The sequence below is a fragment of the Chionomys nivalis genome, chromosome 4 (genome assembly GCF_950005125.1).
Source record: "Chionomys nivalis chromosome 4, mChiNiv1.1, whole genome shotgun sequence".
Classification (NCBI taxonomy): Eukaryota; Metazoa; Chordata; class Mammalia; order Rodentia; family Cricetidae; genus Chionomys; species Chionomys nivalis.
This window is the reverse complement of record NC_080089.1, coordinates 105,356,353-105,382,574: the sequence shown is the minus strand read 5'-3', so window position 1 is coordinate 105,382,574 and position 26,222 is coordinate 105,356,353. Positions and strand designations below refer to the sequence as shown.

The 26,222-nt window shown below is 42.0% G+C and overlaps 1 protein-coding gene across 4 annotated transcripts in view; it reads left to right on the top strand.

The window, feature by feature from the left end:
* Positions 1-590: 590 nt before the first annotated feature.
* Positions 591-26,222, top strand: part of Arih2 (ariadne RBR E3 ubiquitin protein ligase 2) — a 60,026-nt gene continuing 34,394 nt past the window's right edge. For 2 of the 4 annotated variants that reach the window (XM_057767525.1, XM_057767523.1), the window contains exons 1-2: positions 591-735; positions 9,094-9,442. In XM_057767525.1, coding sequence (XP_057623508.1) covers positions 9,191-9,442 — 252 coding nt within the window. In that variant the 5' untranslated portion in view covers positions 591-735; positions 9,094-9,190. Of the gene's footprint in view, positions 736-4,815; positions 4,835-9,093; positions 9,443-26,222 lie in introns of those variants that run through there. The other 2 variants (XM_057767524.1, XM_057767526.1) reach the window with 2 other exon arrangements.

Genomic DNA, 26,222 nt, shown 5'->3' with positions numbered 1-26,222 from the left:
AAAAAAAAAACCCATGACAACCAGCAGGTGGTGACAGTCAGCTCTGAGGATGGCTCAAGTCAAGTCACGGTTGCCCGGAAACTATGATCCTTTTACCTACTCCATTGTCCCCTGAATGTTTTCTCATGCTCTACGTCAGAGTAGAAACAGCGAAGTAAGGAGATGGTCAGAAAAAAAGATAATTAAAAATATCTCAGCTAAGGGCCTGAGAGATGGCTGAGTGCACCCGCTTGCTGCCAAGCCCAGAGTTTGATCCTCGGAGCCCACATGTTGGAAGGAGAAAAACCGATCCTGGAAAGCTGTCCTCTGACAGCGAACCGTGGCACACACATTAAATTTAAGAAAATATAAAATATGTATCTAATAAAGACGCTGGTAGGCTAAATCTGGGGGAATAAAAAAAAAACCTAGATCATTCCTTCAAAAGCAACCTCTGGGCAGTTTCTCCCGGCGCGACTCGACGTTGGACCGATAACAAGCAATTCCTCCGTCTACTCATTTGTTAGAAGCCTGTTAGCCTCTCCGGCGACCGCGGACCGACCCCTACCGGAAGTGACGCGACTGCGCAGAACACTTCCGGAGCTGCGGGGACGGCTCCGCCGGAGGAAGCAGCGCGGGCCCGACTCGCGCCCGCCCGCCGCCTCCGCTGCCGCTACGCTCCAGTCAGGCTCTTCTGGCCCAGCTTGACCTGATCTGGCCGGCCTAGGCTCTGCGGCCGCAGGGCCGCGGCTCCCGGTAAGTGCGCGGCGTGAGTCGAGGCCTTGTTTACTCTGGCTGGCCGCTGTGGGGGGGGGGGTCCCCGCGCGCCTCCCCGGCGCGGTCGGGGCTCCGCCTTCGCCGCCGCCTGCGAGTCCGGGGCGTCCCGGGTCCTGGCGTTCCCTGATGACTGGGAGCTCTCCGGGAGGCAGCAACCGGCGCCGCCGGGCGCCCGGTGTGTCTCCGGGGCTTCTCTTCTCGTTGCCTCCTTAGCTCACCGAGAGGTCGGAGGCCAGCGCCTCTGGCTGGCGGGCGCCGATCCACTTGGGCCTGCCCCGCCGAGCACTCCAGGAAAACGGGCTACGCCGGAGGCTCCGGATTTGAGCCGTGTTTGGGAGCTTTTGCTGTGCCGCCTGTACTGTTTGTTAACGCCCGTCTTGTGAAAAGTCCTCCCTGCGCGTGGGTGCCGTGTCCGCGCGGATTCTGGAAGATCACGGCGCCTTGGAGAGACTTACGGTCACGCCCGACGCCACTGGTCTAGACTCAAGAGAGGCGGTCGTGTTCTCCACCGAGTTGGCCTTAGTTCTGATTGTTACTCTGTCTCGTAGAACTTTGTCACGATAAACACGTTCTAGACCTTTGGTGTTTGAGTATGGTTGCCACTTGCCACACAGGGCCATTTAGTATTTGACATGTAGTTAGTATGTTTGAGAAACTATTATTACATTTTAAAGTAAATTTTAAGTAGCTTCATGCAATTAGTGGCTACGTATCATTATTAGGACAGATACAGCGCCGAGTATTTTTGTTGTTGTTACTTTCGTTTTGTTTTTAGACAGGTTCTCTCCGTACAGCCCTGGCTGTCCTGGAACTCACTCTGTAGACCAGGCTGGCCTCGAACTCGTAGAGATCTGCCTGCCTCTGCCTCCCAAGTGCTGGGATTAAAGACGTTTATCTTCATGTCTGGCCTGTGCTGAGCCAGGCCGTGGTGGTGCATGCTTAATCCTAGATCTCTGTGAATTCGAGGCCAGCCTGGTCTACAAGAGCTATTTCCAGGACAGTTCCAAAGATACAGAGAAACTCTGTCTCAAAAAACAAAAGAAAAAACAAAAAACAACAACAAAAAAAAGAAAAACAAGTTGCTGATTCATATTTTTCAGCAAGTAGTTCCCTTTGAAAATGTACTTAATGAATGACTATTGAGGGCCAAGTTTTATAACTGGAAGAAGCATCTGTTAGACTCACTAAATTTCAGTCCTGTCGTCAGTTATAAGAGCCCTTTATCCTTTTTATGTGACCATGTCAGCTCAGAGTGAGTGGCAGGTTTTATGGAGATAACTTTGGCTCTTGGAAAAAGTACTAATTATGCCATTCCCGTCTGAGATATCGGCATATTTAACATCTTGAATACGTTCTGATATTAAGAAAATAACACATTAGCCCCTTTGAACAGAGTCTTGTGTGTTTGTATTTTGAGACTCTGTCTTGCTGTCTAGCCCAGGCTGGTCTCCAACTTTTGATCCTCCTGCCTAAACTCCCAAGTTTGGATTCCCAGAATGTGTCACCAAGATCAGCAAGGCCAGCATTCCTTCAAGAATCAGCCTAATGGTGGCACTCACATTTAGTCTCAGCATTCAGGAGACTGTGTTCTGTGTGAGTTTGAGGACAGCCAGGTCTACATAGAGAGACCTTGTCTCAAAAATATGTATGTGTGTTTTTAAAAGATTAAGAAAAAACTTTATTTACATCTGGACCTAGAACACGAAGAAGTATGAAATAGTCAAGTCTTTGAGAGAACCTGGATTTCCACTTGGTTGGTGAAAAAACTGTAAGCCATCTATCTTCTCACAGATCCTAAGTAGAAATCAGAGACTGTGAAAGCACGCTCTCTTGTTGGTGAGATTTCTGTAGCTTTGAATCAGAATCTCCTTAGACCATCAGTCAAATGAAATCCTGATGCCGACTCTACCAGTTGACTTTGTATTATCCTGGGCAAGACTGGTTTTTTGTTTTTTGAGAAGGTATCTCTGTAGCTCTGGAGACTGTACTAGAACTCTGTAGACCAGGCTGGCCTTGAATTCAACAGAGATCTGCCCGTCTCTGCCTCCTGGTAGATACTTAACCTTTATAGATTACAGCTTCCTCATTTGTGAGCCTTTTTGTTTTGTTATGTTTTGAGATACGATCTCACTGTGCTTCTCTGACTGGCCTAGAACTCACAGAGATCCACCAGTCTCTGATTTCCAACGTGCTGGGGTTAAAGGTGTGCTCCGCCATACACAGCCTCTGTGTGCCCTTTTAATGCCGATTGTGTTAGAATGACCTCAACGTGGCTGTCATTAAACAAGACTGTTATTGGTAGTGCAGGCTCTATTTGCTCTGTAGAAGTGTCTTATATGAAAGTACAGATGGAAGAGAAAAACTTTAGATGAATTATTCTTCCATTTTATTTTTTGTTTCAGAGACAGGGTTTCTCTGTGTAATCCTGGCGATTCAAAACTTGCTCTGTAGACCAGGCTAACCTCAAACTGAGATCTGCCTGCCTCTGTCTCCAGAGTACTGGGATTAACGTCATGTGCCACCACTGCCCGGCCTTGCAACAGCCAACTTTATTCAGAGCATCAGATAGTTTATACTCTGAGGGCTAAGAGAAGCCGCAGGAATAAAGTTCTCGCGAGTTCATGCTGTAAACAGTCAAGGACAAGCCACATGTGACAAAAATACATTTTTCCATAGAGACATTTAAAACATTTAATTGCAGACAACAGCAAGCAGTAATGAATAATCTATATCAAGTCAGCTCCTATCAACTGCACTTGGGAGGAGCACAAAAACACATTTCCAGAATAATTCCGCGTTTTTTGAAGAAACTGAGGTCGTAAGACTTGTTTTCTCACAAGCACTCAGAATTTTCATCCACTCCATTCTTGGATGTGTTCCTGCAGTAGCATATGCCCATGGTCACAGAATATTGTGGGAAATGGTGCATTTTTATTAGGCAATTCCATAAGACGTGTACCCTGGTTGACTTCAAATTTTGATGACCTTGACCTTCCTTCCACCTCACTAGTGCTGGGAGTACAAACATGGGCCAACCACGTAAAGCCAGGCACTGTGTGTAATTCCAGTATTCCTACTCTACAGTGGGAGGTGGAAACAGGAGAATCCCTGACAGGTCTTAGACTAGCTAGTTTATTTTATGCTTTGGTAAAACTAACCCCCTGAGGAAATGAAGGGCCAATACTTGAGGTTGTATTGAATTTTAGGCCTGCTTTGGCAAGTAAAATGGTGCTGGGCATGGTGCACACCTTTAATTCCTGGAAGTGGAGGCAGTCTCATCTCCGATTTGGAGGCCAGCCTGGTCTGCATAGTTCCAGGACAGCCAGAACTACTTAGACCCTGTCTTGAGGGGTGTGGGACCGGGGAGTAGAAGGCTGAGGATACAGCTCTGGACAAGAAAGTGCCTACCTAGCTAGCCATATATGAGATTGTAGATTCAATCCTCCTAGTGATAGATAAATAATAATTTGCAAACTGGGTGTAGTGGGGTGTACATACCTATATTTCCATATTCCTCAGGAAAAGGCAGACCTGTTATACACGGCCCAGTATGGTCTACAGAGTGAATTCCAGGATAGGCTCCAAAGCTACAGAGAAACCTTGTCTTGAAAAACTAAAAACAAAAACAAAACAAAGATAAAGTGGGCTACTGGGATAGTTCAGCAGGTAAAAAGCATTTGCTGCCAACTTTAAAGACCTGTTAAATCCTCGTACCTCATAGAGTTCAAGGAGAGAACAGACTTCCAGTAGTCGTCCTCTGACTCCCACTCTCAGATGAACACCACCTACACCCACATGACATAATAAAAACCAAACAACTGGGCATGGTCGCACAAGCCTTTACTCCCAGTACTTGAGAATCAGAGGCAGGTAGTTCTCTGGGAGTTCAAGGCCAGCTCGGTCTACAGTAGAATTCCAAGACAGCCATTATATAGTGAGACCCTGTTTCAAAAGAAACAAAAATAATAAACTTGCAAGAGCAGGATCTCAGTTTTAAAAACATCTCTCTTCATTTCAGATGGAACTCATATGATACAGACTGGGTCTTACCTTCGGGAAAGATCTTAAAAAGTTGCAGGTGATTTAAGATTAACATTTTCCTTTATTATGTTGATGTGCATGTTTGTGTATTGCACGTGGAAGTCAGAGTACAACTTCGGTTGGTTCTCTCCTAGTAAGTGGATTGAATTTAAGTTGCTAGGCTTGGTGGCTGGCATCTTTACCCACTGAACCATCTTTCAGCCCAAGTGCTGGGATTAAAGGCATGCACAGCCACTACCTGGCTAACTTTTTCTCTAAAAGAAGACAAAGTTCAGTTTAACCATAACAAATTGCAGGAACAGAGGTTCTAGTTCACTCAGTAAAGTGCTTTCCACAAAAACTGGAGAATCTGAATTCTAATCCCTAGCACCCTCATGAAAAGCTGGATGTGGTGGCTGTACATGCAACACCAGTGCTGGCAGGGCAGAGAAAGGAGAGTTCTTCAGGCTTGGTGACCAGCTTGTCCAGCCAGCTTGTGAGCCCAGGTTCGGGGAAAAGCCTTGACTCAAAAAAAGGTGAGCCAGGAGTGGTGATGCATGCCTCTGAAATCTCAACACCTGGGAGACAGAGGCTGGCTGATATCTGTGAGTTTGGAGGCCATAGTGAGTTTCAGGCCAGTTGGGGCTATGTATAGTGAGACCTTGCCTCAAAACAAAAGAGAACAAGCCACAAAAAAAAAAAAAAAAAAAAAAAAAGGAAGGCTAGCAAGATAGCAGGCTTGCTTAGTGGGGCAGCGGTGGTGGTGCACACCTGTAATCCCAGCACTTGGAAGGCACAGGCAGAGATCTCTGTGAGTTCAAGGCTGAGTGGTGGTGGTATACACCCTAAATCCCAGCACCCGAAAGGGTGGATATGTTCTTATTTTATTGTGTACAAGTATGAAATTCTCAGGAATAAAGGAGAATTATTATTAAAAAGGTTAAGTTACAAACATTACTTTGCTATCCCACAACAAATACTTAAATATATTTTTTATTTATTTATGTTTTTTGGCACACTACATTTTAAAAAGTGAATATAAGCCAGGTGGTGGTGCTGCCTTTAATCCCAGCTCTCGTGCTGAAGCAGGCAGATCTCTGAGTTCGAGGCCAGCCTGGTCTACAAGAGCAAGTTCCAGGACAGGCTCCAAAGCTACAGAGAAACCCTGTCTCGAAGACCCAATAAATAAATAAATAAATAAATGTTCTTTTTTTTTTTTTTTTAAGACTTATTTATTTAGCCGGGCGGTGGTGGCGCACGCCTTTAATCCCAGCACTCGGGAGGCAGAGGCAGGCGGATCTCTGTGAGTTCGAGGCCAGCCTGGTCTACAAGAGCTAGTTCCAGGACAGGCTCCAAAACCACAGAGAAACCCTGTCTCGAAAAAAAAAGACTTATTTATTTATTATGCATACAATGTTCTGCTAACATGTACACGCCAGAAGAGGGCACCAGATCTCATTATAGATGGTTGTGAGCCACCATGTAGTTGCTGGGAATTGAACTCAAGATCTCTAGAAGAGCAACCAGTGCTCTTTACCTCTGAGCCATCTCTCTAGCCCATAAATAAATAATTTTTTTTTTTTTTTTTTTTTTTTTTGGTTTTTCGAGACAGGGTTTCTCTGTGGTTTTGGAGCCTGTCCTGGAACTAGCTCTTGTAGACCAGGCTGGTCTCGAACTCACAGAGATCCGCCTACCTCTGCCTCCCAAGTGCTGGGATTAAAGGCGTGCGCCACCACCGCCCGGCCTAAATAAATAATTTTTAAAAAGTATTTAAAAAGTGAATATAGTTAACATATCAATTTAAACTTGGTGGTATTTTTGTAGTATAAATAATTGATATTGGTGGTATACATTTTTTTTTTTTCTTTCTTTTTTTTTTTTTTTTTTTTATTTTCGAGACAGGGTTTCTCTAGCTTTTTGGTTCCTGTCCTGGAACTAGCTCTTGTAGACCAGGCTGGCCTCGAACACCCAGAGATCCGCCTGCCTCTGCCTCCCGAGTGCTGGGATTAAAGGCGCCCGGCTGGTGGTATACATTTTTAATTTCAGGGATCTCTGTGAGTTCAAGGCTCTCCTGGTCTGCATAGAGAATGCCAGGCCAGCCTGGGCAGCATAGTGACCCTTCTTTTAAGAATAGGTTTTATATGGGGCTACGGGGGGGGGAGGGGAAGGTAGAAGGAGCAGGAGGAGGGGAGTGGGAAATGGATTTGGCATGTAAAATGATAAAAGAAAGTTTTTTAAAAATTAAATAAAAGAATGATTTTAAGGTAGGTATGGTGTCTAACACCTTTAATCCCAACACTCTGAAAGGCAGAGTCAGATCGATCTGTGTAAGTTTGTGGTCAGTAGATTCTTTATAGTGAGTTTCAGGACAGAGACCTTATCTCAAAAAACAAAACAAAACCCAAAAACCCAAAGAATAAAAATAAGGGGTTTTATAGTCCTTTAGACTGCCTACATATTAATATGTATTTTCCCCTGCATGTAGTCATTATTTTTTAATTAATTAATTATTTTTTTTTGAGAGCCAGTGTTCTATGTAGCCTTGGAACTCACTCGGTAGACCAGGCTGGCCTCAAATTCAGAGATCTAGCTGCCTTTACCTCAGAATGCTGGAATTAAAGGTGTGTGCCACCACTTCCCAGCTTCATTTTTTATTTTTTAAAACAATGATTAATTTGTTTGCATATGGTTTTGCCTGAATATATGTCTATATACTAACCTCAGCAGCCAGACGAGGCCATTGGATCTCCTGGATGAGAGTTAGAGATGGCTGTGAACTGCCATGTCGTTCTGGGAAAAAAACCCAGGTCCTCTAAAAGAGCAACTGGTACTCTTCACTGCTGAGTCCTCCTTTCTCCTTTTTTGGGAAGGGGATGCAGGGTCTCATTATAGCCTTGGCTGGGCTTGAGTTGAGAGATCTACCTGCCTCGACCTCTCCAGAGCTAGGACTGAATGTGTAAGTGTTCCTGGCCGTATAGTCATTCTTTTTTTATTTTTTTAAAGACTGGGTTTCTCTGTATCTCACTGTTCTGGAGTGGTGGGTTTTTTTTTTATTTTTTTAATAGAGACAAGGTTTTTCTGTGTAGCTCTCACCTAGAACTCACTCTGTAGACCAGGCAGTCCTTGAACTCACAGAGATGCTCCTTTCTCTTTAATGTCCTGAGTGCTGGGATTAAAGTCACGTCCCACCACTGCCCACCATTGCCAGGCTTGTCTCAGCAGACACATTCAACCATTCAAGGGTTAGCAGAACTCCTACAGTTGGAAAATTAGTTCATTTTGTAGACTAGAGGAAGATGATGAAGGATTATGAGACTTTTTTTTCTATCTATGCACATACTTTCCAGATACATGACAGATGGTTGTGAAGTAGTTTTCTTTCCCTACAAGTTGTAGCGAGAGAGAACTGCATCCTTAATCGTGTGATTTCTATTTCATTCTGGGGCATGATTAGCAAAGCTTAAACTTGAGTAGCTAAATCCTTACGGTTATCCTCCATTTGTACAGCTAGCAATGAAGGTACGTTTTTCCCTGAAGGACTCTGGCAAAAAAAAGGAAAAATCGATTGGAATTTTGGAGTTCTTTAAAAAAAAAAAAAAGACAAGTTGGGCGATGGTGGCGCACGCCTTTAATCCCAGCACTGCAGAGGCAGGCAGATCTCTTTGAGTTTGAGGCCAGCCTGGTCTACAAGAGCTAGTTCCAGGACAGGAACCAAAAGCTATGGAGAAACCCTGTCTCGAAATTTAAAAAAAAAAAAAGACATTGATTTGTTTGTTTTATATGTCTGTATGTGTGTTTTTTGTGTAGGGAACAAATTGAGTCACTTCTGCCCACTATGTTGGTACCATGTTTGTGTTAATTTCAGGAATGGGGGCAAGTCTCTTTGGAATATGAGTCCTTGTCATGGGGAAGACATCCTTGCATTTTCGTGCCTTCTGTGTATTTGTCTTGGGTTTCTGTCATAGTGAAAGGATTTCCCTTTGCTAAACATACACCATTGAAGTGGATAGTGAGGTGTTCTGAGTGAAATCAGAATTGATAGCAGCTGGGCAGTGGTGGTATCGCATGCCTTTGATCCCAGCACTCTTGAAGACAGGTGGATCTCTTGAGCATGAATTGAGATAGACTGTAGGCTAGGACTGGGTTACTTTTTTTTTTTTTTTTCTGAAGCTGAGGACCGAACCCAGGGCCTTGCGCTTGCTAGGCAAGCGCTCTACCACTGAGCTAAATCCCCAACCCCTACTTTGATTCTTGAATGAAAGAATAGTTCCTCAAAGAGAAATAGTAATACTTTTTTTTTCTCTCTCTCTCTCTTAGAAGACAAAAAAGCTAATGCATTTGAGACAACGATAAAATTGGGGGGAAGGGAAAAAGCAACTGATTTCCTGATTCTCCAACTTGGCTGGATGTTAAGATGTCCGTGGACATGAACAGCCAGGGGTCTGACAGCAATGAAGAGGACTATGACCCAAACTGTGAGGAAGAGGAAGAAGAGGAAGAGGACCCTGGGGACATAGAGGACTACTATGTGGGAGTAGCCAGTGATGTGGAGCAGCAGGGGGCTGATGCTTTTGATCCTGAAGAGTACCAGTTCACTTGCTTGACCTATAAGGAATCTGAGGGTGCCCTCCATGAGCATATGACCAGCTTAGCTTCTGTCTTAAAGGTGAGTAGTGCTGTCAGCTCAAATGTAATCTCCCTGGTTAAATTGATGTGTTAACTAATGTCTCTTACATATAGCTAGGAACCCAAACTGATGTATGGATTGCTTCATTTAGATATTTTGTCATATTAACTTGTTTTTTTTAATATTTATTTATTATGCATACAATATTCTGTCTGTGTGTATGTCTGCAGGCCAGAAGAGGGCACCAGACCGCATTACAGATGGCTGTGGGCCACCATGTGGTTGCCGGGAATTGAACTCAGGACCTTTGGAAGAGAAGGCAATGCTCTTAACCACTGAGCCATCTCTCCAGCCCCTTAACTTGTTTTTAAATGTAAACATGTCCAAGGTCTTCAGATTAAGAATTACAAAGGAAGTATAAATAAATTCAAGACAGATCAGAAATCTGTGACAGAATTGCCCAGCTTTTACTTGTTTCAGAAAGTGAGTTACATGACTCTTGATGAAATGACATGCATCTGAACCATTGTTTCATACAGCTCTTTGAGTGTCTTAAAAGTGTCCGTGTCCCCTAGTTTGTCCTGTATTCAGTATCTTTGGGCTGAGAAACTCATTAAGTTCAGGTACTGATTGTATTATCTGTTTTGAGAGTTTTCATAATAACCTTAAGAAGAACAGTTCTCAGAGCTTGTATTTGAGAGTATCAGTATAAAAATTTAAAAGACTGACTGTACTCAGTTGTTCCAACAGATGCTTTTTTTTTTTAACCATTTAAACCAATATTCTTTTGGAATCTCAGGTCAGTTATTGCCTTATTGATACCTAACATGTTTTTTAAAATGCTTATTTAGGCATTTTCCCAGCATGCTTTCTTTGCAAGATGTTCACTATAACTTGAAAATGAGAATATTTATTTTACTTTTTTGCTGACTTTTCCTTTATGAATTATCCCATGGATTTTGTTGGGTCAAATTGAAGACCAGTGGGTCTGATGAGGTGGCTAAGCAGGTAAAAGTGCTGGTCACACAAGCCTGATCACCTCAGTTCAATCTCTGGAACCATGTAAGGGTAGAAGGAGAGAACCGACCGCAGTTACCCTCTGGTCTCCACATAAGTGCTGTGTCAGGTATGCTCCTCCTTCCCCAGATAAGTCAGATTGAAGGTTAGGAGCCCTGGTTGATTGGGATGGTAACACATCTGTAATTCCAGCACTGGAGAGGTGGCAGTGGAAAGCCCCAGATCCATAGTGAGTTCAAAACTGATGCTACATGAGACACTGTCTCAAAAAATAACCAAATAAAACAAGACATTCCAAATAAATGTTGTAGTTATTTAAAGGAAATACCAATATGTGTCATGAATTTCTAGAAAGGATTATTGCATGTAATGTCTGGTGTCCAGCATAAAAATACTATGGACTTGGACATGGTCCTTTAATCCCAGGATTTAGGGACATAGAGGCAGAGGAATCAAGAGTTCAAAATCATCCTAAGCTGTACAAGGTGTTTGAAGCCAGCATGGGATACATAAAGTCCTAACCAGCATTTCCCTGGTCTCCTTCAGAAATACCTCAGAACTGGGCATTGTGGTGCACACCTTTAATCGAAGCACTTAGGAGGCAGAAGCAGCTGGATCTCTGAGTTCTAGGCCAGCCAAGGCTACATAGTGAATGAGACCCCGTAGTGATATTTCATTTGTATTTTAATTACTTTACTTGCCTGAAGATCAGTAAAACAGCTCCCCTGGTCAGTCTCACAGACCAGGCAGTGGTGATACACACCTTCAATCCCAGTAGTCACACTAGTTTCCATAGAAACCAGGCAGTAGTGGTGCACGCCATTCATACCAGCCATATAGAGGAATGTAAGATGGGAGGAGACAGCTCTTAATTTCTCATTCTGAGATTCCTGGAGGCAGGATCGCATTTCAGACTGAGGTGTAGAGAGAGGTAAGAGGCTGGCTGTTTTGCTTTTCTGACCTCAGGTTGAACCCCGGTGTCTGTCTCTGGGACTTTATTGATCGTGCTACAAGACCCCATCCCCCCCCCAAAAAAATCCCTCAAATCCCACATGCCTATAGCGTTTGACCACAAGTATGAACTCAGCCAAGCAATGAAATGATCTAAGAGAGTCCTGAGAACAGGAAAAGGAAATAAGGTCTAGGGAAAGCTTTTCAGGGAGGTGACCATATGTCACTTTCTTAAGGTATTTATACATAACAAAAGTGTGTGGTATTACACACACGTGTGAAACAAAGAATTGGTATTTGAACAGGTTATAAATCATAAGTGAGACAGAAAAGTCAGCGCAGAGTTAGGAGTCCTTTGTATAAATGGGAGCATACTAACAACCATGGTCAAATGAAGCTGTATAGTACAGATCCATAAACTTGACAGTTCCTCTTTTAAGTTCTTTTTTTCCATTTTTGAGACAGGGTTTCTCTCTGTGGCCCTGACTGTCCTAGAACTCGCTCTATAGACCAGGCTGGCCTTAACTCACAGAGATCTACCTACCACTTACTGCCTTCCAAGTAGTGCTGGACTAAAGGTGTATGCCACCACCACTGCCTGACTCTCCTTTATATATATATATATATATATATATATATATATATATATATATATATATATATATTTTTTTTTTTTTTTTTGAGACGGTTTCTCTGTATCTACTGGAGCCTGTCCTGGAATTTGCTGTGTAGAACAGGCTGAAATCAGCCTGCCTCTGCCTTCGGAGTGCTGGGATTAAAGGTGTATACCACCATAGCCCAGCTCTCTTCTCATTTTTTTTAAGATTTCATTTCTAAAGTTGTGTGTGTGCATGTATTTTTGTATGGCTGTGGGCATGTGACTGCAGTTGCTTGAGGAGGTCAGAGGTGTGGGATCATCATCATCCTGGAGCTGGAGTTGCAGGTGGTTGTAAGCTGCCTGATAGGGGTCCTGGGAACTGAATATGTCTCCTCCGCAAAGGGCACTAAAAACTGTTAACCACTGAGTACCTTTCCAGCCATTGAATCCACCCCCCCAACTACTTCTCCCCCTCCCCCATTTTTGAGAGAGCCCTGACTGTCCTGGAAATAATGATGTAAACCAGGCTACCCTGGTTCTGCCCATCTCTGTCTTTCCAGTGCTGTTTTTTTTTTTTTTTTTTTTTTTTTTTTTTTTTTTTTTTTTTTTTTTTTTTGGTTTTTCGAGACAGGGTTTCTCTGTGGTTTTGGAGCCTGTCCTGGAACTAGCTCTTGTAGACCAGGCTGGTCTCGAACTCACAGAGATCCGCCTGCCTCTGCCTCCCAAGTGCTGGGATTAAAGGCGTGCGCCACCACCGCCCGGCTTTTCCAGTGCTGTTTTAAAGGTATAGGGACACCACGGCTCACATTTTCAGGGGGGTTTTGTTTAGTTTTTATGGTTTTCTTTTTGTTTTGTGTTTCTATGTAGTTCTGGTTGTGCTGGAATTTGATATGTAGACCAGACTGACTTTGAACTCGTAGCATGCCTGTGCTTTGGTTTTTGATGATTTTGAGGCAGTGTTGCTATGTATGTAGTTCAGGTGGTCCTTGGACTCCAAGTACTCCTAAATCAGTCTCCAGAGTTGGGGACTACAGGTGTCTTCCTACTAATCCAGCTCTCTTGTGAGTGTGTGCTTTTTTTGGAGCAGGGGAATGATGTACTGCAATCTTCTGATGGCTTTATGTTTGATCCTTTTGTGCATTTTTTTGTTTTTTGTTTTGTTTTTTTGTTTTTCTTTTTTTGTTGTTGTTTTTTGTTTTTGTTTTTGTTTTTTTTGAGACAGGGTTTCTCTGTGGCTTTGGAGCCTGTCCTGGAACTAGCTCTGTAGACCAGGCTGGTCTTGAACTCACAGAGATCCACCTGCCTCTGCCTCCCGAGTGCTGGGATTAAAGGCGTGCGCCATCACCACCCGGCCCCTTTTGTGCGTTTTGGCATCATCTCTTACACTAGATTGCCAGGTCCTGCCCATTGTTGCAGTCACAATTTCACATTCGCAGTAGATACTAGATAATTTCTTGAATACTGTGGTTTTCTTAATTGTTGAGCTGTGACTGCTGCTTTTGGTGGGAGTTAGATTTCCTAGTCTTTGTTGTGTCTCCTTCTAAATTTTTAGGAAAGGAAATAATTCTGCCTTCAAGACTAAGAAAAGAAAGAACAAAAAGAACCAGGAACAGTATTGAGAAATAAGAGATAGAGAGCTGAATGAAACAGGTTAATAAGGAAATGAGATAAGAGGAGGATAACTCACAAAAGCACTGGTGCTTGTAGACAGACACATTTTGATTGATTTTTCTCTTCCTGCAATTCACTAAGGAGCATGTTAACATCTTTTTTTTTTCCCCTGGTTTTAGTCAATACAGGTTGAAGCTTAGTTGTCATACCTATGGAGGAACTCTGGTTCCAGAGGGGTTAGAGAGATGGTCAGCAGTTAAGGCTAGCCTGGGCTGTATACTGAGACCTTGTATTTAAAAAACAAAAACAAAGTCCCATAGGCTGGAGAGATGGCTCAGCAGTTAAGAGCATTGCCTGCTCTTCCAAAGGTTTGAGTTCAATTCCCGGCAACCACATGGTAGCTCACAACTATCTGTAGTGAGGTCTGGTGCCCTCTTCTGGCCTACAGCCATACATGCAGACAGAATATTGTAAAATAAATTATATATTATAAATTATATATATATATATATATATATATATATATATATATATGGTCCCAGGCATGACGGTGCACACTTTTAATCCCAACACTCAGGAGGCAAAGTCAGGCAGATCTCTGTGAGTTCCCACTCTGCGTTCAAAACCAGCCTATTCTACAAAGCAAGGGCTATAGAGAGAAAAAACTCCTGTCTTAGAAAATCAAAACACAAAACCAAGGGTTGCAGACATAGCTCAGTTTAGAACTCTGATGCAGCATCACATGAATGGGGCTGGGTTCTCTTCTTTGAACTACAGAAAACAAAATGTGTTGGAAGTCAAATCAAGAGCTAAGGAAATGTCTGTCAGGAAATGAAAACTATAGATATTCAAATAGTTGCGGGATGAGAGAGACCACTGCAGGGTGGCTGCTTCTTGTCAAAATGGGAGGGAGAATTTTTTTATTTATTTATTTATTTTTATTTATTTATTTATTTTTTTTGGTTTTTAGTTTTTTGAGACAGGGTTTCTCTGTAGCTTTGGAGCCTGTCCTGGCACTAGCTCTTGTAGACCAGGCTGGCCTCGAACTCACAGAGATCCGCCTGCCTCTGCCTCCCGAGTGCTGGGATTAAAGGCGTGCGCCACCACCGCCCGGCGGGAGAAAATCTTGTATGCATAAGTTTTAGTGGTTCTCTAGCAGTATTTAAAGAAAAATTACTCTGGGTATGGTGGCAAGCAGATCTTTTAGTTTGAGGCCAGCCTGGCCTTGAGAATTTCGTTATAGTCAGAGCTACATAATGGAAAGATAATGTCTCAGCCAAAGATAAAAGAAGAAAAAAAGGAAAATTACTTTTGTTAGTGTATATTCTTCCCATGAGTCTTCCTGTCTTGGAGGCTTGGATGTTATTCCTTAGGTCCTTTCTGTTGTTTTGTTTTGTTTGTTTTGGTTTTGGTTTTTGAGAGACTCTGCCTGGTCTGGAACTCATCAAGTAGGCTAGGCTAGGCTAGCTAGCCAATGAGCCGTGGGAATCCTTATGTCACTGCCTTCCTGAGTGTGTTTTCACAGTACCTCGCCTTTTTCCCCCTTGTCTTTTTGTGTATTGGGTTATGTGTGCATTCATGCTTACATGGAAGTACATGTGTTCCCATGGGGATGGGTATGTCTGTGCATGGAGGTTGTAGGTTGTCAAGTCCTCAGTCACTCCCCACCTTATTTTGCTTTGGTTTATCTGGGGGTGGTTTTCATGTACTGTGGTTTACTTGTGGAGGTCTGAACTGAACTCAGGTCATTGGCCTTCGTGGCAAGTACCTTTACACACTGAACCATCTCTCTGGCCCTCGACCTTTTTCATTTAAAACTTAGAAAAAATGTTTATGGATATGGATAATTTGCCCACATGTATATCTGTGTAATACTTGTATAGTTGGTGCTCATGGCAGCCAGAAGCATGTGGTTGCAACCCCTGAGTTACAGATAGTTGTACATCTCCATTTGAGTGCTGAGACTCAAACCCAAGGAAAACAGCCAATACTACTAATTTCAGAGCCATCACTCCAGGTACTTATTTTAAATTTTTTTTTTTTTTTTTTTTTTTTTTTTTTTGGTTTTTCGAGACAGGGTTTCTCTGTGGTTTTGGAGCCTGTCCTGGAACTAGCTCTTGTAGACCAGGCTGGTCTCGAACTCACAGAGATCCGCCTGCCTCTGCCTCCCAAGTGCTGGGATTAAAGGCGTGCGCCACCACGCCCGGCTATTTTAAATATTTTTAAAATTACATTTATTTGTGTGTATGTAAACATATATGTGTGCACATGCCACAGTACACGTGTGGAAGTCAGAAGACATACTGTGGGAGTTCTTATTTTCTGCTGTAGGGTTCTTGGGATCAAATTTAGATCATCAAGTTTGAAAGCACATGATCATGGCTATTAAACAATCTCATCTGCTTCTCCCTCCCTTTCTTTCCTTACTTGTTTGTTTATTCATTGAGACAGAGTCTTTTACACTATCCCTGACTGTCTTGAAACTCACTATATTGACCAGGCTGGCCTGGTACTCACAGAGGTCTGCTTGCTTCTGCCTCCTGAGTGATGGGATTAAAAGTATTAGGATCAGCCACCTAATAATGAGGGAGGGTCTCAGTAACCCTAGAGGTCTCTGATTCTGGTAGCCTGGCTGGATCCCTCTGTCTTGTTCTCCTCAGCAGAATGATCACAGGTATGTGTGCTTCTGTGGCCAGATTTTGCTTAGCTCTGGGGATCAAATTCAGGTCATCATGCTTGTAAGGCAAGCACTTCATAGAATTCTCTCCACCCTGATTACTATTATTTCCTTTGTATTTGCGTGTGTGTTTGCACACACATGCATTTGGAGCCCAGAAATCAACCTTAGGTGTTATTTGGATGCTGGACACTGTATTTATTGAGACAGTGTCTCAAATTGGTGTGGAGTTAACCAAGTAGGATAGACTGGTTGGCCGGAGAGCCCCAGGATCTACCTGTTTCTGCCTTTCCAGTGCTAGAATTGTAAGCATCTACTACTGTGTCAGGTTGGTTTTTGTTTTTTTGTTTTTTTTTTTAAACCAAAAAGCAAACAACAGGGGCCTGGGTATCCAACTGAGGTCTTTATGCTTACATGCAGGACATCTTGTGTCTGCGTCATCGCTCCAGTTTGTGGTACTATATTTTTACATAAACATACATAGGCTTGGGCTGGAGAGATGGCTCAGTGGTTAAGAGCATTGCCTGCTCTTCCAAAGGTCCTGAGTTCAATCCCCAGCAACCACATGGTGGCTCACAACCATCTGTAATGAGGTCTGGTGCCCTCTTCTGGCCTGCAGACATACACACAGACAGAATATTGTATACATAATAAATAAATAAATAATTTAAAAAAAAACATACATAGGCTTTTATTGTTACAGAGGAAAGAAGTGCTTCTTTTTATAATCATAAGCTTTTAAAAAATGTATGTTTTGTGGTGGGAGAGATGGTGCAGGGATTAAGCGCAATGATTGCTTTTCCAGATGTCCTGAGTTTAATTTCCAGCAATTACATGGTGGCTCACAACCATGTGTAATGAGATTTGGCACCTTTCCAGGCCTATAGGCATACATGCACTTGAGACATAGTGGCATATACTTTGATTCTAGCACTCAGGTAGAGGCAGGCAGATCTCTTGGGTTCCGGGACAGCCAGAGCAACCATGTCTTGAAGAAAATAACAGAAAGTTTTTATTTATGTGTATGTTTTTTTTTGTTTGTTTGTTTGTTTTTTGTGGGGTTTTTTTTGCTTTTTCAAGACAGGACTTTTCTGTGGTTTTGGAGCCTATCCTGGAACTAGCTCTTGTAGACCAGGCTGGTCTCGAATTCACAGAGATCCGCCTGCCTCTGCCTCCCAAGTGCTGGGATTAAAGGCGTGCGCCACCACCGCCCGGCTTATGTGTATGTTTATATATGTGATTATGTGTTGTGTGTGTGGTTTCCTCATGGAAGCCAGAAGAGGGCATTGGATTCCCTGTAGCTTGAGTCATAGATGGGTGTAAACTACCTGATGCAGAATATATGTATAGTATATGTAACATAATATATATCTATAGAGATATATTTTTAAGTGCCTTTTACTCTTCCAGAGGATCTGAATTTGGCTTCCAGCTCCCATATCAATTTATTTGATATATGTTTTATATAGTTAGGTAGATAGATAGATACATAGATACATAGATACATAGATAGTATGGTGTTTTACCTGAATGGATATATGTACCAGGTACATATCTGATAGCCTCTAACTCCAGAAAATGGCATTGGATATCCTGGATTTGGGGTTAACAGTTCTGAGCTGCCATGTTGGTGCTGGTAATTGTACTCAGGTCTTCTGGAAGAGCAGGCAATGCTCTTAATTGCTGAATTATGTCTCCAGTCCTGTGATAAACTTATTAGAAAATATAGATTTGTTAACAAAGAGTTTTGATATTTAGTACTATTCTGTGAAACTTTTGTTTTTCAAGATAGGGTTTCCCTGTGTAACAGTCCTAGCTATCCTGGAACTAGCTCTTGTAGACCAGACTGGCCTCAAACTCACAGGGATTCACCTACTTCTGCCTCCTGGGTGCTGGGATTAAAGGTGTGTACCACCACTGCCCAGCCTGTTCTGTGAAACTCTATAAAAATGTGTTTATTTACGTGTGTATTCATATCTCTGTGTATGTGTTTGTGTGAGTATGTGGACATGTATGTGCAGGTACTCACTAAGGCTAGAGAGGATGTCAGTGAACTGTCTGACATAGGTGCTGGGATCTGAACACTGGTCCTCATAGCTAAGCACTCTTAACTGTTGAACCATCTTTCCAATGCCCCACCTCCATTTGTTTGAGAAAAAGATCTCATGTAGCCCAGGCTGCTCTCAGGTTTGCTATGTCGGTCAGCTTTCCTGATCATCTTGCCTCTGCTTCCTGATCGCTGGTATTACAGGTATATTGCAGCATGCCTGGCTGTTCATGAGACTCTTGAAATATTTGCTAACAGTTTGTTCAGGAAAAGATGCTTAGCCTTTGGCAGAGCCCCAAACAGGGCCCAGTCAGGGTTATGATAGATGATGATGGGTAAATTGCAAAATAAATCTTTCCTTATGTGTTCTCTCTCTCTCTCTCTCTTTTTTTTTTTTTTTTTTTTGGTTTTTTGAGACAAGGTTTCTCTGTAGCTTTGGTGCCTGTCCCAGAACTAGCACTTGTAGACCAGGCTGGCCTCGAACTCCCAGAGATCCGCCTGCCTCTGCCTCCCAAGTGCTGGGATTAAAGGCGTGCGCCACCACCGCCTGGCTATGTGTTCTTCTCTTAGCATCATGTTCAAAGTGTGCTTGCTCAGAGAAGCAAATATTCAAGACCCATCCACTTGTTGCAGGAGGGAAAAGAAATAGTCTACTTTGGATTCAATCTAGTCCAGAAGCCTTAGTGAGCTCTGTTGTAGAGGGAGTAGGCCTGCTTTTGGTCCCAGCCGCCTGGCTAGCTTCACCCCAGAAATAATCACACAGAAACTGTATTCATTTAAATACTGCCTGGCCCATTATCTCTAGCCTCTTATTGGCTAACTCTCACATATTAGTTTAACCCATCTCCATTAATGTGTATCGCCACTTGACTGTGGCTTACTGGCATGAGTCTAACCAGTGTCCCTCTCGGGCAGGAGAACCATGGATTCTGCCCACTGCCCTTCTTTCCAGCATTCAGTTCAGTCTGCTCCACCTATCTTAAGTTCTGCCCTGTCAAAAGACCAAGGCAGTTTCTTTATTTAACCAATGAAAGCATCACATAGACAGAAGAACCTCCTACACCAGAGCTACCTGAGTTTATTCCTGAGGCAGGAGAGCCTTAAAAGTGAGTTAGACAGGGATTGATAAGATGGCTTAGTAGGTAAAGGAGCTTGTTACTAGGCTGCATGGTCTGAGGTTGATCTCCAGGACCCACAGGGAAAAAGGAGAGAACTGACTCGTGCAGCTTGTCCTCTGTACGCCCCCATGACTGTACTCACACGATGCACACAAATGTATAAACACATGAGTAAATAAATGTAGTAAAACAATTTCAAGTGAGGAAGAAGACATTCAGGCCCATAGGGCAGTGAGGGTGGAAGGTAGAAGGTTGCCTTCTTCTATACAAACGTAAGACTGATGTATATAGAAAAAGAAATAAAATATGGACTATCGTGAAATGTCTATTACTGGGGAAAGGAAGCTTGGAGTTTCAGAACTTGAGTGTCAGTGGAGTATATTATATTGTTCTCTTGTTGAGCCTTGTGGATGGGGAAATTAAGTCAGTTATTTATGCCTCTTCTTACTTCATGAGTTACTAACTGCAGTAGAACTGGGGGAATGGTTCCTAGATTCTCTTACTCTCTTGCTTAAATTTATTTTAAAATCTAGTGTTTGCTCTTCAGGGGAATGTAGGTAAAAATCATGTTAAACTCTTCCTCTTGTCATTTTTCTCCCCATTTGTGGGTAAATGATGAATTTTTAGGGCTTCTGACTTTCAAAGATGTCTTTATAATGTGTTTAAAATGAGCTGGTTCTATGCTTTTGTCGTCTGATTGATATTCTTTAACAGAAAATAATTTGTGTTTAGTTTTTTTTTCCTTAGGTGGCACCAGACACATGGATAATATCTGAAGACTTAATTCCTAAAATGACCTTTTTTCTTTTATTCTGGAATAGTTGTATTTTACATACTCATTTTTTTCTTTCATTATTTTTCTTGTTGCTCATGGGGAATGTTTTCAAGATGAACCTGGTAATACTGAATGTTCTTAGCCGTCTGATTTCTGTTGTGACTTGATATCAGGTTTCTTCGAATGCTTGAATTTTGCATTTCAGATAGATGGCCTGTATGTTGACATATTTGTGGTTTTAAGTTGGAAATCTTGTTTTTAAAGGTGGGTGAGAATGTCCAACACGGCATTCGGATTTCCTAAACGCAACCAGTTGAAAGCTGTCACTGTCTTGCTGCCCTAGAAAGGTTATTGTAATTGCTGTGTACCATGTTCACTGTCCTTCAGAAAGAAGTTTTCTATCCCATTGGGGGTCAGCTTCCCGTGTCAATCTTTCTGTGCTTTCTCTTTGTCTTAGAAACTGTAAAATGTTGAACAAGGATGAAATTCCGTGTTCTGATCCTGAATTTGTTTATATACAAAAATTTTACTTTTAGGGAACTAACTACAGTATTAAAGAATATCATTCATGATTCCATTAACAAAAGTTTTCTTATTATCCCTCAGCTGTTGTTCATATATGTATTACTTTGCTGCCATTCATTTATTCAGCCATTATGGATTTAGTAATAGCAGTATGTGGGCCACTGGAAAAATTTCCTTGTGGACAGTACATTCTAGAAACCTTTTAGGTGTACTGTGTTTTCTTAGCACACATATTTCAAATGTTTCCATGCTTTTTACTTTGTCCTTATAGTTACTCTAAATGTCTATATAGTATATTATCTTGTTCTTGAACCATAATTTCCTTCTAATATCCTCCACCGGACATTTGGGTGAGTACTTGGTGTGTTATTGTTTTTAAGAGACTGGTTGTATTGCTGTGAGCATCTTCATGGATGTAATGTAGTCTTAAGTCTCTCAGGCTTTGTCCATAGCCTGGATAAGTTCTTTTCTGCCATTTAGTATAATGCAACCCTAGTCAAGTTCCTCAAAATTGCTCAGCTTCAGTTTGTAATTCCTCCTCCATATCATTAAATGTGATTATGGGTATGAAGTGCTTGGCATATAAGTATTCTAATAAACATTACTTCATCAGTGGGGGTTGGATAGGACCAATGAAAGTTTCTGCATGGTGACTGTGGTTACATAAAAATGCATTCTACTAGTATTCCGGAGGCAGAGGCAGGTGGATTTATGTGAGTTCAAGACCAGCCTGGTTTTCATAATGATTTCCAGAACAGAAAGGACTACAAAGAGAGACCATGTCTCAAAAACAAAACAAAACAAAAAACAGGCCGTGGTCATGCATACCTTCCATCCCAGCACTCAGAAGGCAGAGGCAAGCAGATCTCTGAGTTCAAGGGTAGCCAGGGCTACACAGAGAAAGCCTGTATCAAGAAAAGAAAAAAATGAAGAGAACATTGTCAATATTGTATATGTTGGGATCGTATGGTGGGATCACACTGTTAGTATCTGCAGATTGGTGCATCTGGTTGTGCATATGCTGTTGGGTTGTCTGCTTGTGAAACTAGAACCCCTCCTGTCTTCTGGGGTCCACTAAAACAAAATAGAAACAGTTGAGTTTTTGGTAGTAGCCAGGGCAAGATCCCTTTCCTCAGGGCTTTGATTGACTGCTGTGCTGTTTGATCCCGTTTCTGTTGATACCACTACCTGGCAAAGTGCTGAATTGATGTGGGGTCCTTGTTACCAAGATATTACTTTATCTGCTGGTCTAAGAAAGACTTGAGATTTGAGTTGTCCGTTCAGAAGCTGGAAGACATAGGAAAGACTGAGATCGAAAAAAGTACAGATGAAAAAAGCAGGACACTTCTCCTGTCCCTTCTGAACTGCTGTCTTCTGAGCATTGCTACGTAAACTGCACAGAGACATGGGATCTGTTTTTTGTTTTTGTTGTTGTTGTTGTTTTTTGAGTATTGCAGATCTTTGTAAACGCACATCTTTATAGTGATAACCCCAAGTTCTAACCTTAGTGGAGAAGCACAAATGGTATAAGATTTGCTTAGAAATAGAGCAGCGCTAGCAGTGAACAAAATGTCTCTATCTGGAGGAGTTTACTAACAATTTCTTTACTCCTTTCTTTCCCACTACCCCTCCCCCCTTTTTTAAATGCACTTAATTTCATTTTACATTCCAACCCCAGTTTTCCTTCCCCCTCCTCCTACCCCGTTCATTTTTTTTTTCTTTTCTTTTTTGGAATGTAAGCAAGTTTCATGTTCCCACTGCCCAGTCCATGTCTGCTTCCACATTACCACACAGACCTAGTATTATTTATGAATGCTTGATCAATAGCTCAGACTTATTACTAACTAGCTATTACATTTTAAGTTAACCCATTTTCATTATTTATGATCTGCCACACCACGTTCATCCCCTGCAACCTCTGCATCTTCCCATAATTCCATTGACTCTGCCCCTCTCCTTCCCATCATCCTTAGTTTGGTTGCTCTGCCTACACTTCCTCCCTAACTACTGGCCAATCAGCATTTTATTAAATCAGTATGAGTAACATATCTTTACATTGTGCAAGGGGATTCTTCCACAGTGTTTGTAATTAAAATTAACATCACTTTTTAACTTTAACATAGTTAAGGCTACATACAACAAAAACAGCAAGTAAGAATTATAGTTACAATATCTAGTCTATTTGTATTTAGAAAAATTAGATAAAATATTCTATTATCTATTTTATCTTTGTGATTCTAATTTACTCTTTTTTTCATAATGTCTTTAACTCCATCAAAGACCCCAGAAGGGTGGAATGTTACCTAATGATATCAGGCAGCCTGGACAGTCATATGAAGTTCTTCTGCAACGTTAGAGCATTCATCTAGAATATCTGACAGACTTCCTGTGAAGCAGAGAATTTTGAAGGACTGTCTTACCTTATCTTGACAGTTTGGCAGCCACTTTTTTTGCGTCCTACTGGTTCAGTTTGTGCAGTAACTGTCAGCAATTGAGGCAACAACAAAAACAAAAAACAACAACAAAAAACATTTCTTTGCCTGTATGGCTGGCTTTGCCATAAAGAAAGCAAGCTCTATATAGAGCTTTCTTTGATGCCCATCATCTTCTCTGAAGTACATTGGTGCTGCCAGGAGCAGACATGTCTCACTGTCATGAAAAGCCTTAGGTTATTAAACATTTTAAATGGCATATTCTAAATATATTTGTGTATGATCTTGAAAACATAACTAACATGACTATAATAATCTTTATTTTCTGCAGAAATAAAAGCAGAACCTCATTCCCAAAGTAACAATCTTTTGACTTAAATTTTGAAATCAAGATAATTTAAAAATACATATGTTGGTTTAATCTAGCAATTTCTATAATCCAAGATTTCTTAGCAGCCAAAAATCTTAAAGATAACACAATATATATAATTCTGAGACTCTGTATTTTCCATCTCTACGTGCCTTATCTCCTTAATATTACTTTACTCCTTTTTTTAAAAAAAATATTTATTAGCCGGGTGGTGGTGGCGCACGCCTTTAATCCCAGCAGAGGCAGAGGCAGGCAGATCTCTGTGAGCTTGAGGCCAGCCTGGTCTACAAGAGCTAGTTCCAGGACAGGAACCAAAAGCTACGGAGAAACCCTGTCTCGAAAATCAAAAAAAAAAAAAAAAAAAATTTATTTATTATGTATGCAATATTCTGTCTGTGTGTATGTCTGCAGGCCAGAAGAGGGCACCAGACCTCATTACAGATGGTTGTTAGGCACCATGTGATTGCCAGGAATTGAACTCAGGACCTTTGGAAGAGCAGGCAATGCTCTTAATCACTGAGCCATCTCTTCAGTCCCCTTTACTCCTTTTTTTTTTTTTTTTTTTTTTTTTTTTGGTTTTTCGAGACAGGGTTTCTCTGCGGCTTTGGAGCCTGTCCTGGAACTAGCTCTGTAGACCAGGCTGGTCTCGAACTCACAGAGATCCGCCTGCCTCTGCCTCCCGAGTGCTGGGATTAAAGGCGTGCGCCACCATCGCCCGGCCCTTTACTCCTTTTTTAAAGACTTTTTTATGACTCTATGCCTTCTCTTCTCTCTCAAGCCTATGTATATTTAGAGGATTTTGCTTTGTTTTTGTTTTTTTGAGACAGGGTTTCTTTGTAGCTATCAAGCCTGTCCTAGAACTAGCTCTTGTAGACCAGGCTGGCCTCAAACTCACAGGGATCTGAGTGCTGGGATTAAAGGCATGCGCCACTACTTCTTGGCTGACCATTAGGTGTTTTAACAGGCAAAAAAAAATCGCAGCTTTACAGAGTCAAATGCAACATAAAAATGCAACACATCTTGGCGTCATTACAACAAATATAACATATCTTAAAATAATCTACAACAGTGTGCATTAGCACACCCAACCTTCACTTTAGTTTTTAAACCTGAGCTCTGTTATCACTAGAATCACAGAGGGAAGCCAAGGCAGGAACTCAAATCTGGCTGTAATCTGTAGATAGAAGCTGATGCAGACGTCACAGAGGTGCTGCTCACTGGTTTGTGCCTTGTGACTTGCTCAGCCTTCTTGAAGCTTACGGAACTCAGCACCACCATTCGTGTACTATACTCATAATGAGCTGAGGCTTCCCCATCAATCACAGATTAAGAAAATGCCCACAGCCCAGATATGGGGCATTTCTCAGTGGGGTTTCCTGCTCTCAGGTGACTCTAGCTTGTGTCGTAAAACAGACCAGCAAAGTTCATCTCTCCTTGGGCCCCAGGATTCTTCCTTCTTGCTTTCATACTGCTTTATATTTACAAGATTTATAAAGCTTGCAAGCCAAGCTGTGAACAATTTGAGATGCAGATCTTGTTCTTTTGCTTATTTGTTTGGCTGGTTGCTTGGGTTTTTTTTTTTTAAGTATATAGATGAATTCCTGTTGCCAAAGGAGATCGAAGAAGATTACCTGTAACTGGATTTACTGTGAGCCTCCATGTGGGTGCTGGAAATTGAACCTCTGGAAGAACAGCCAGTGCTCTTGACCACTGAGATCCAGTTTTATTTTTGTTGTTAATTTTTTTTCTTTTGAGACAGGGTTCTATGTATAGCCCTGGCTGTCAGGGAACTCACTCTATAGACCAGGCTGACCTGAAACTCAGAGGTTCACCTGTTTCTGCCTCCTGAGTGCTAGGATTCAAGGTGTGCACAACCACTGCTTGCATAAGATCCAGTATTTCTTTACATGTCAATGCTTAATAAAATTGTCTTTAATATCAGGACTCTTGATGTAGAAGCAGGTGGGTCTCAGGTGTAAGTATTGCTTATTGATGATAACTAAGACAAGGGTTAATAAATGCACAAACTGAAAACTTAAACTGGGTTGTATGTGGCGCACGCCTTTAATCCTGGTACTTGGAAGGCAGAGGCAGGTGAATCTGAGTTTGAGGCCAGCCTGGTTCACATAATAAATTCAGGACATCAAGGACTTGTAGAGAGACCCTAAGGGAAAAAAAAAAAAAAAAGAAAGAATGAATGAAATGAAAACATTCAATGCTCGAAACTAGATGGCACATGTTTCCAGATCTTTCCTATATGTATTGGCACAGGGTAGGAAAGAAGGATTATATGTGGAGTCTCTGCTTTAGCATGAACAAAGCTCTAGGTTCAATCCCTCACACTACATAAAACCAGGGGATGTGGTACCAGCCTGTAATTCCAGCAGTTAGGAATGTTGGAAGAGCCAATTTATTTTTTTATTTTTTGCTTTTTGAGACAGAGTTTCTCAGTAGCTATGGAGCCAGTCCTGGAACTTGCTCTGTAGATCAGTTGTGACCTTGAACTCACAGAGATCAGCCTGTCTCTGCCTCCCAACATGCACCATCACTGCCAGGTGCGATATAAATTTTTAAAAAAAATATTATTTTGCCGGGCGGTGGTGGCGCACGCCTTTAATCCCAGCACTCTGGAGGCAGAGGCAGGCGGATCTCTGGGAGTTTGAGGCCAGCCTGGTCTACAAGAGCTAGTTCCAGGACA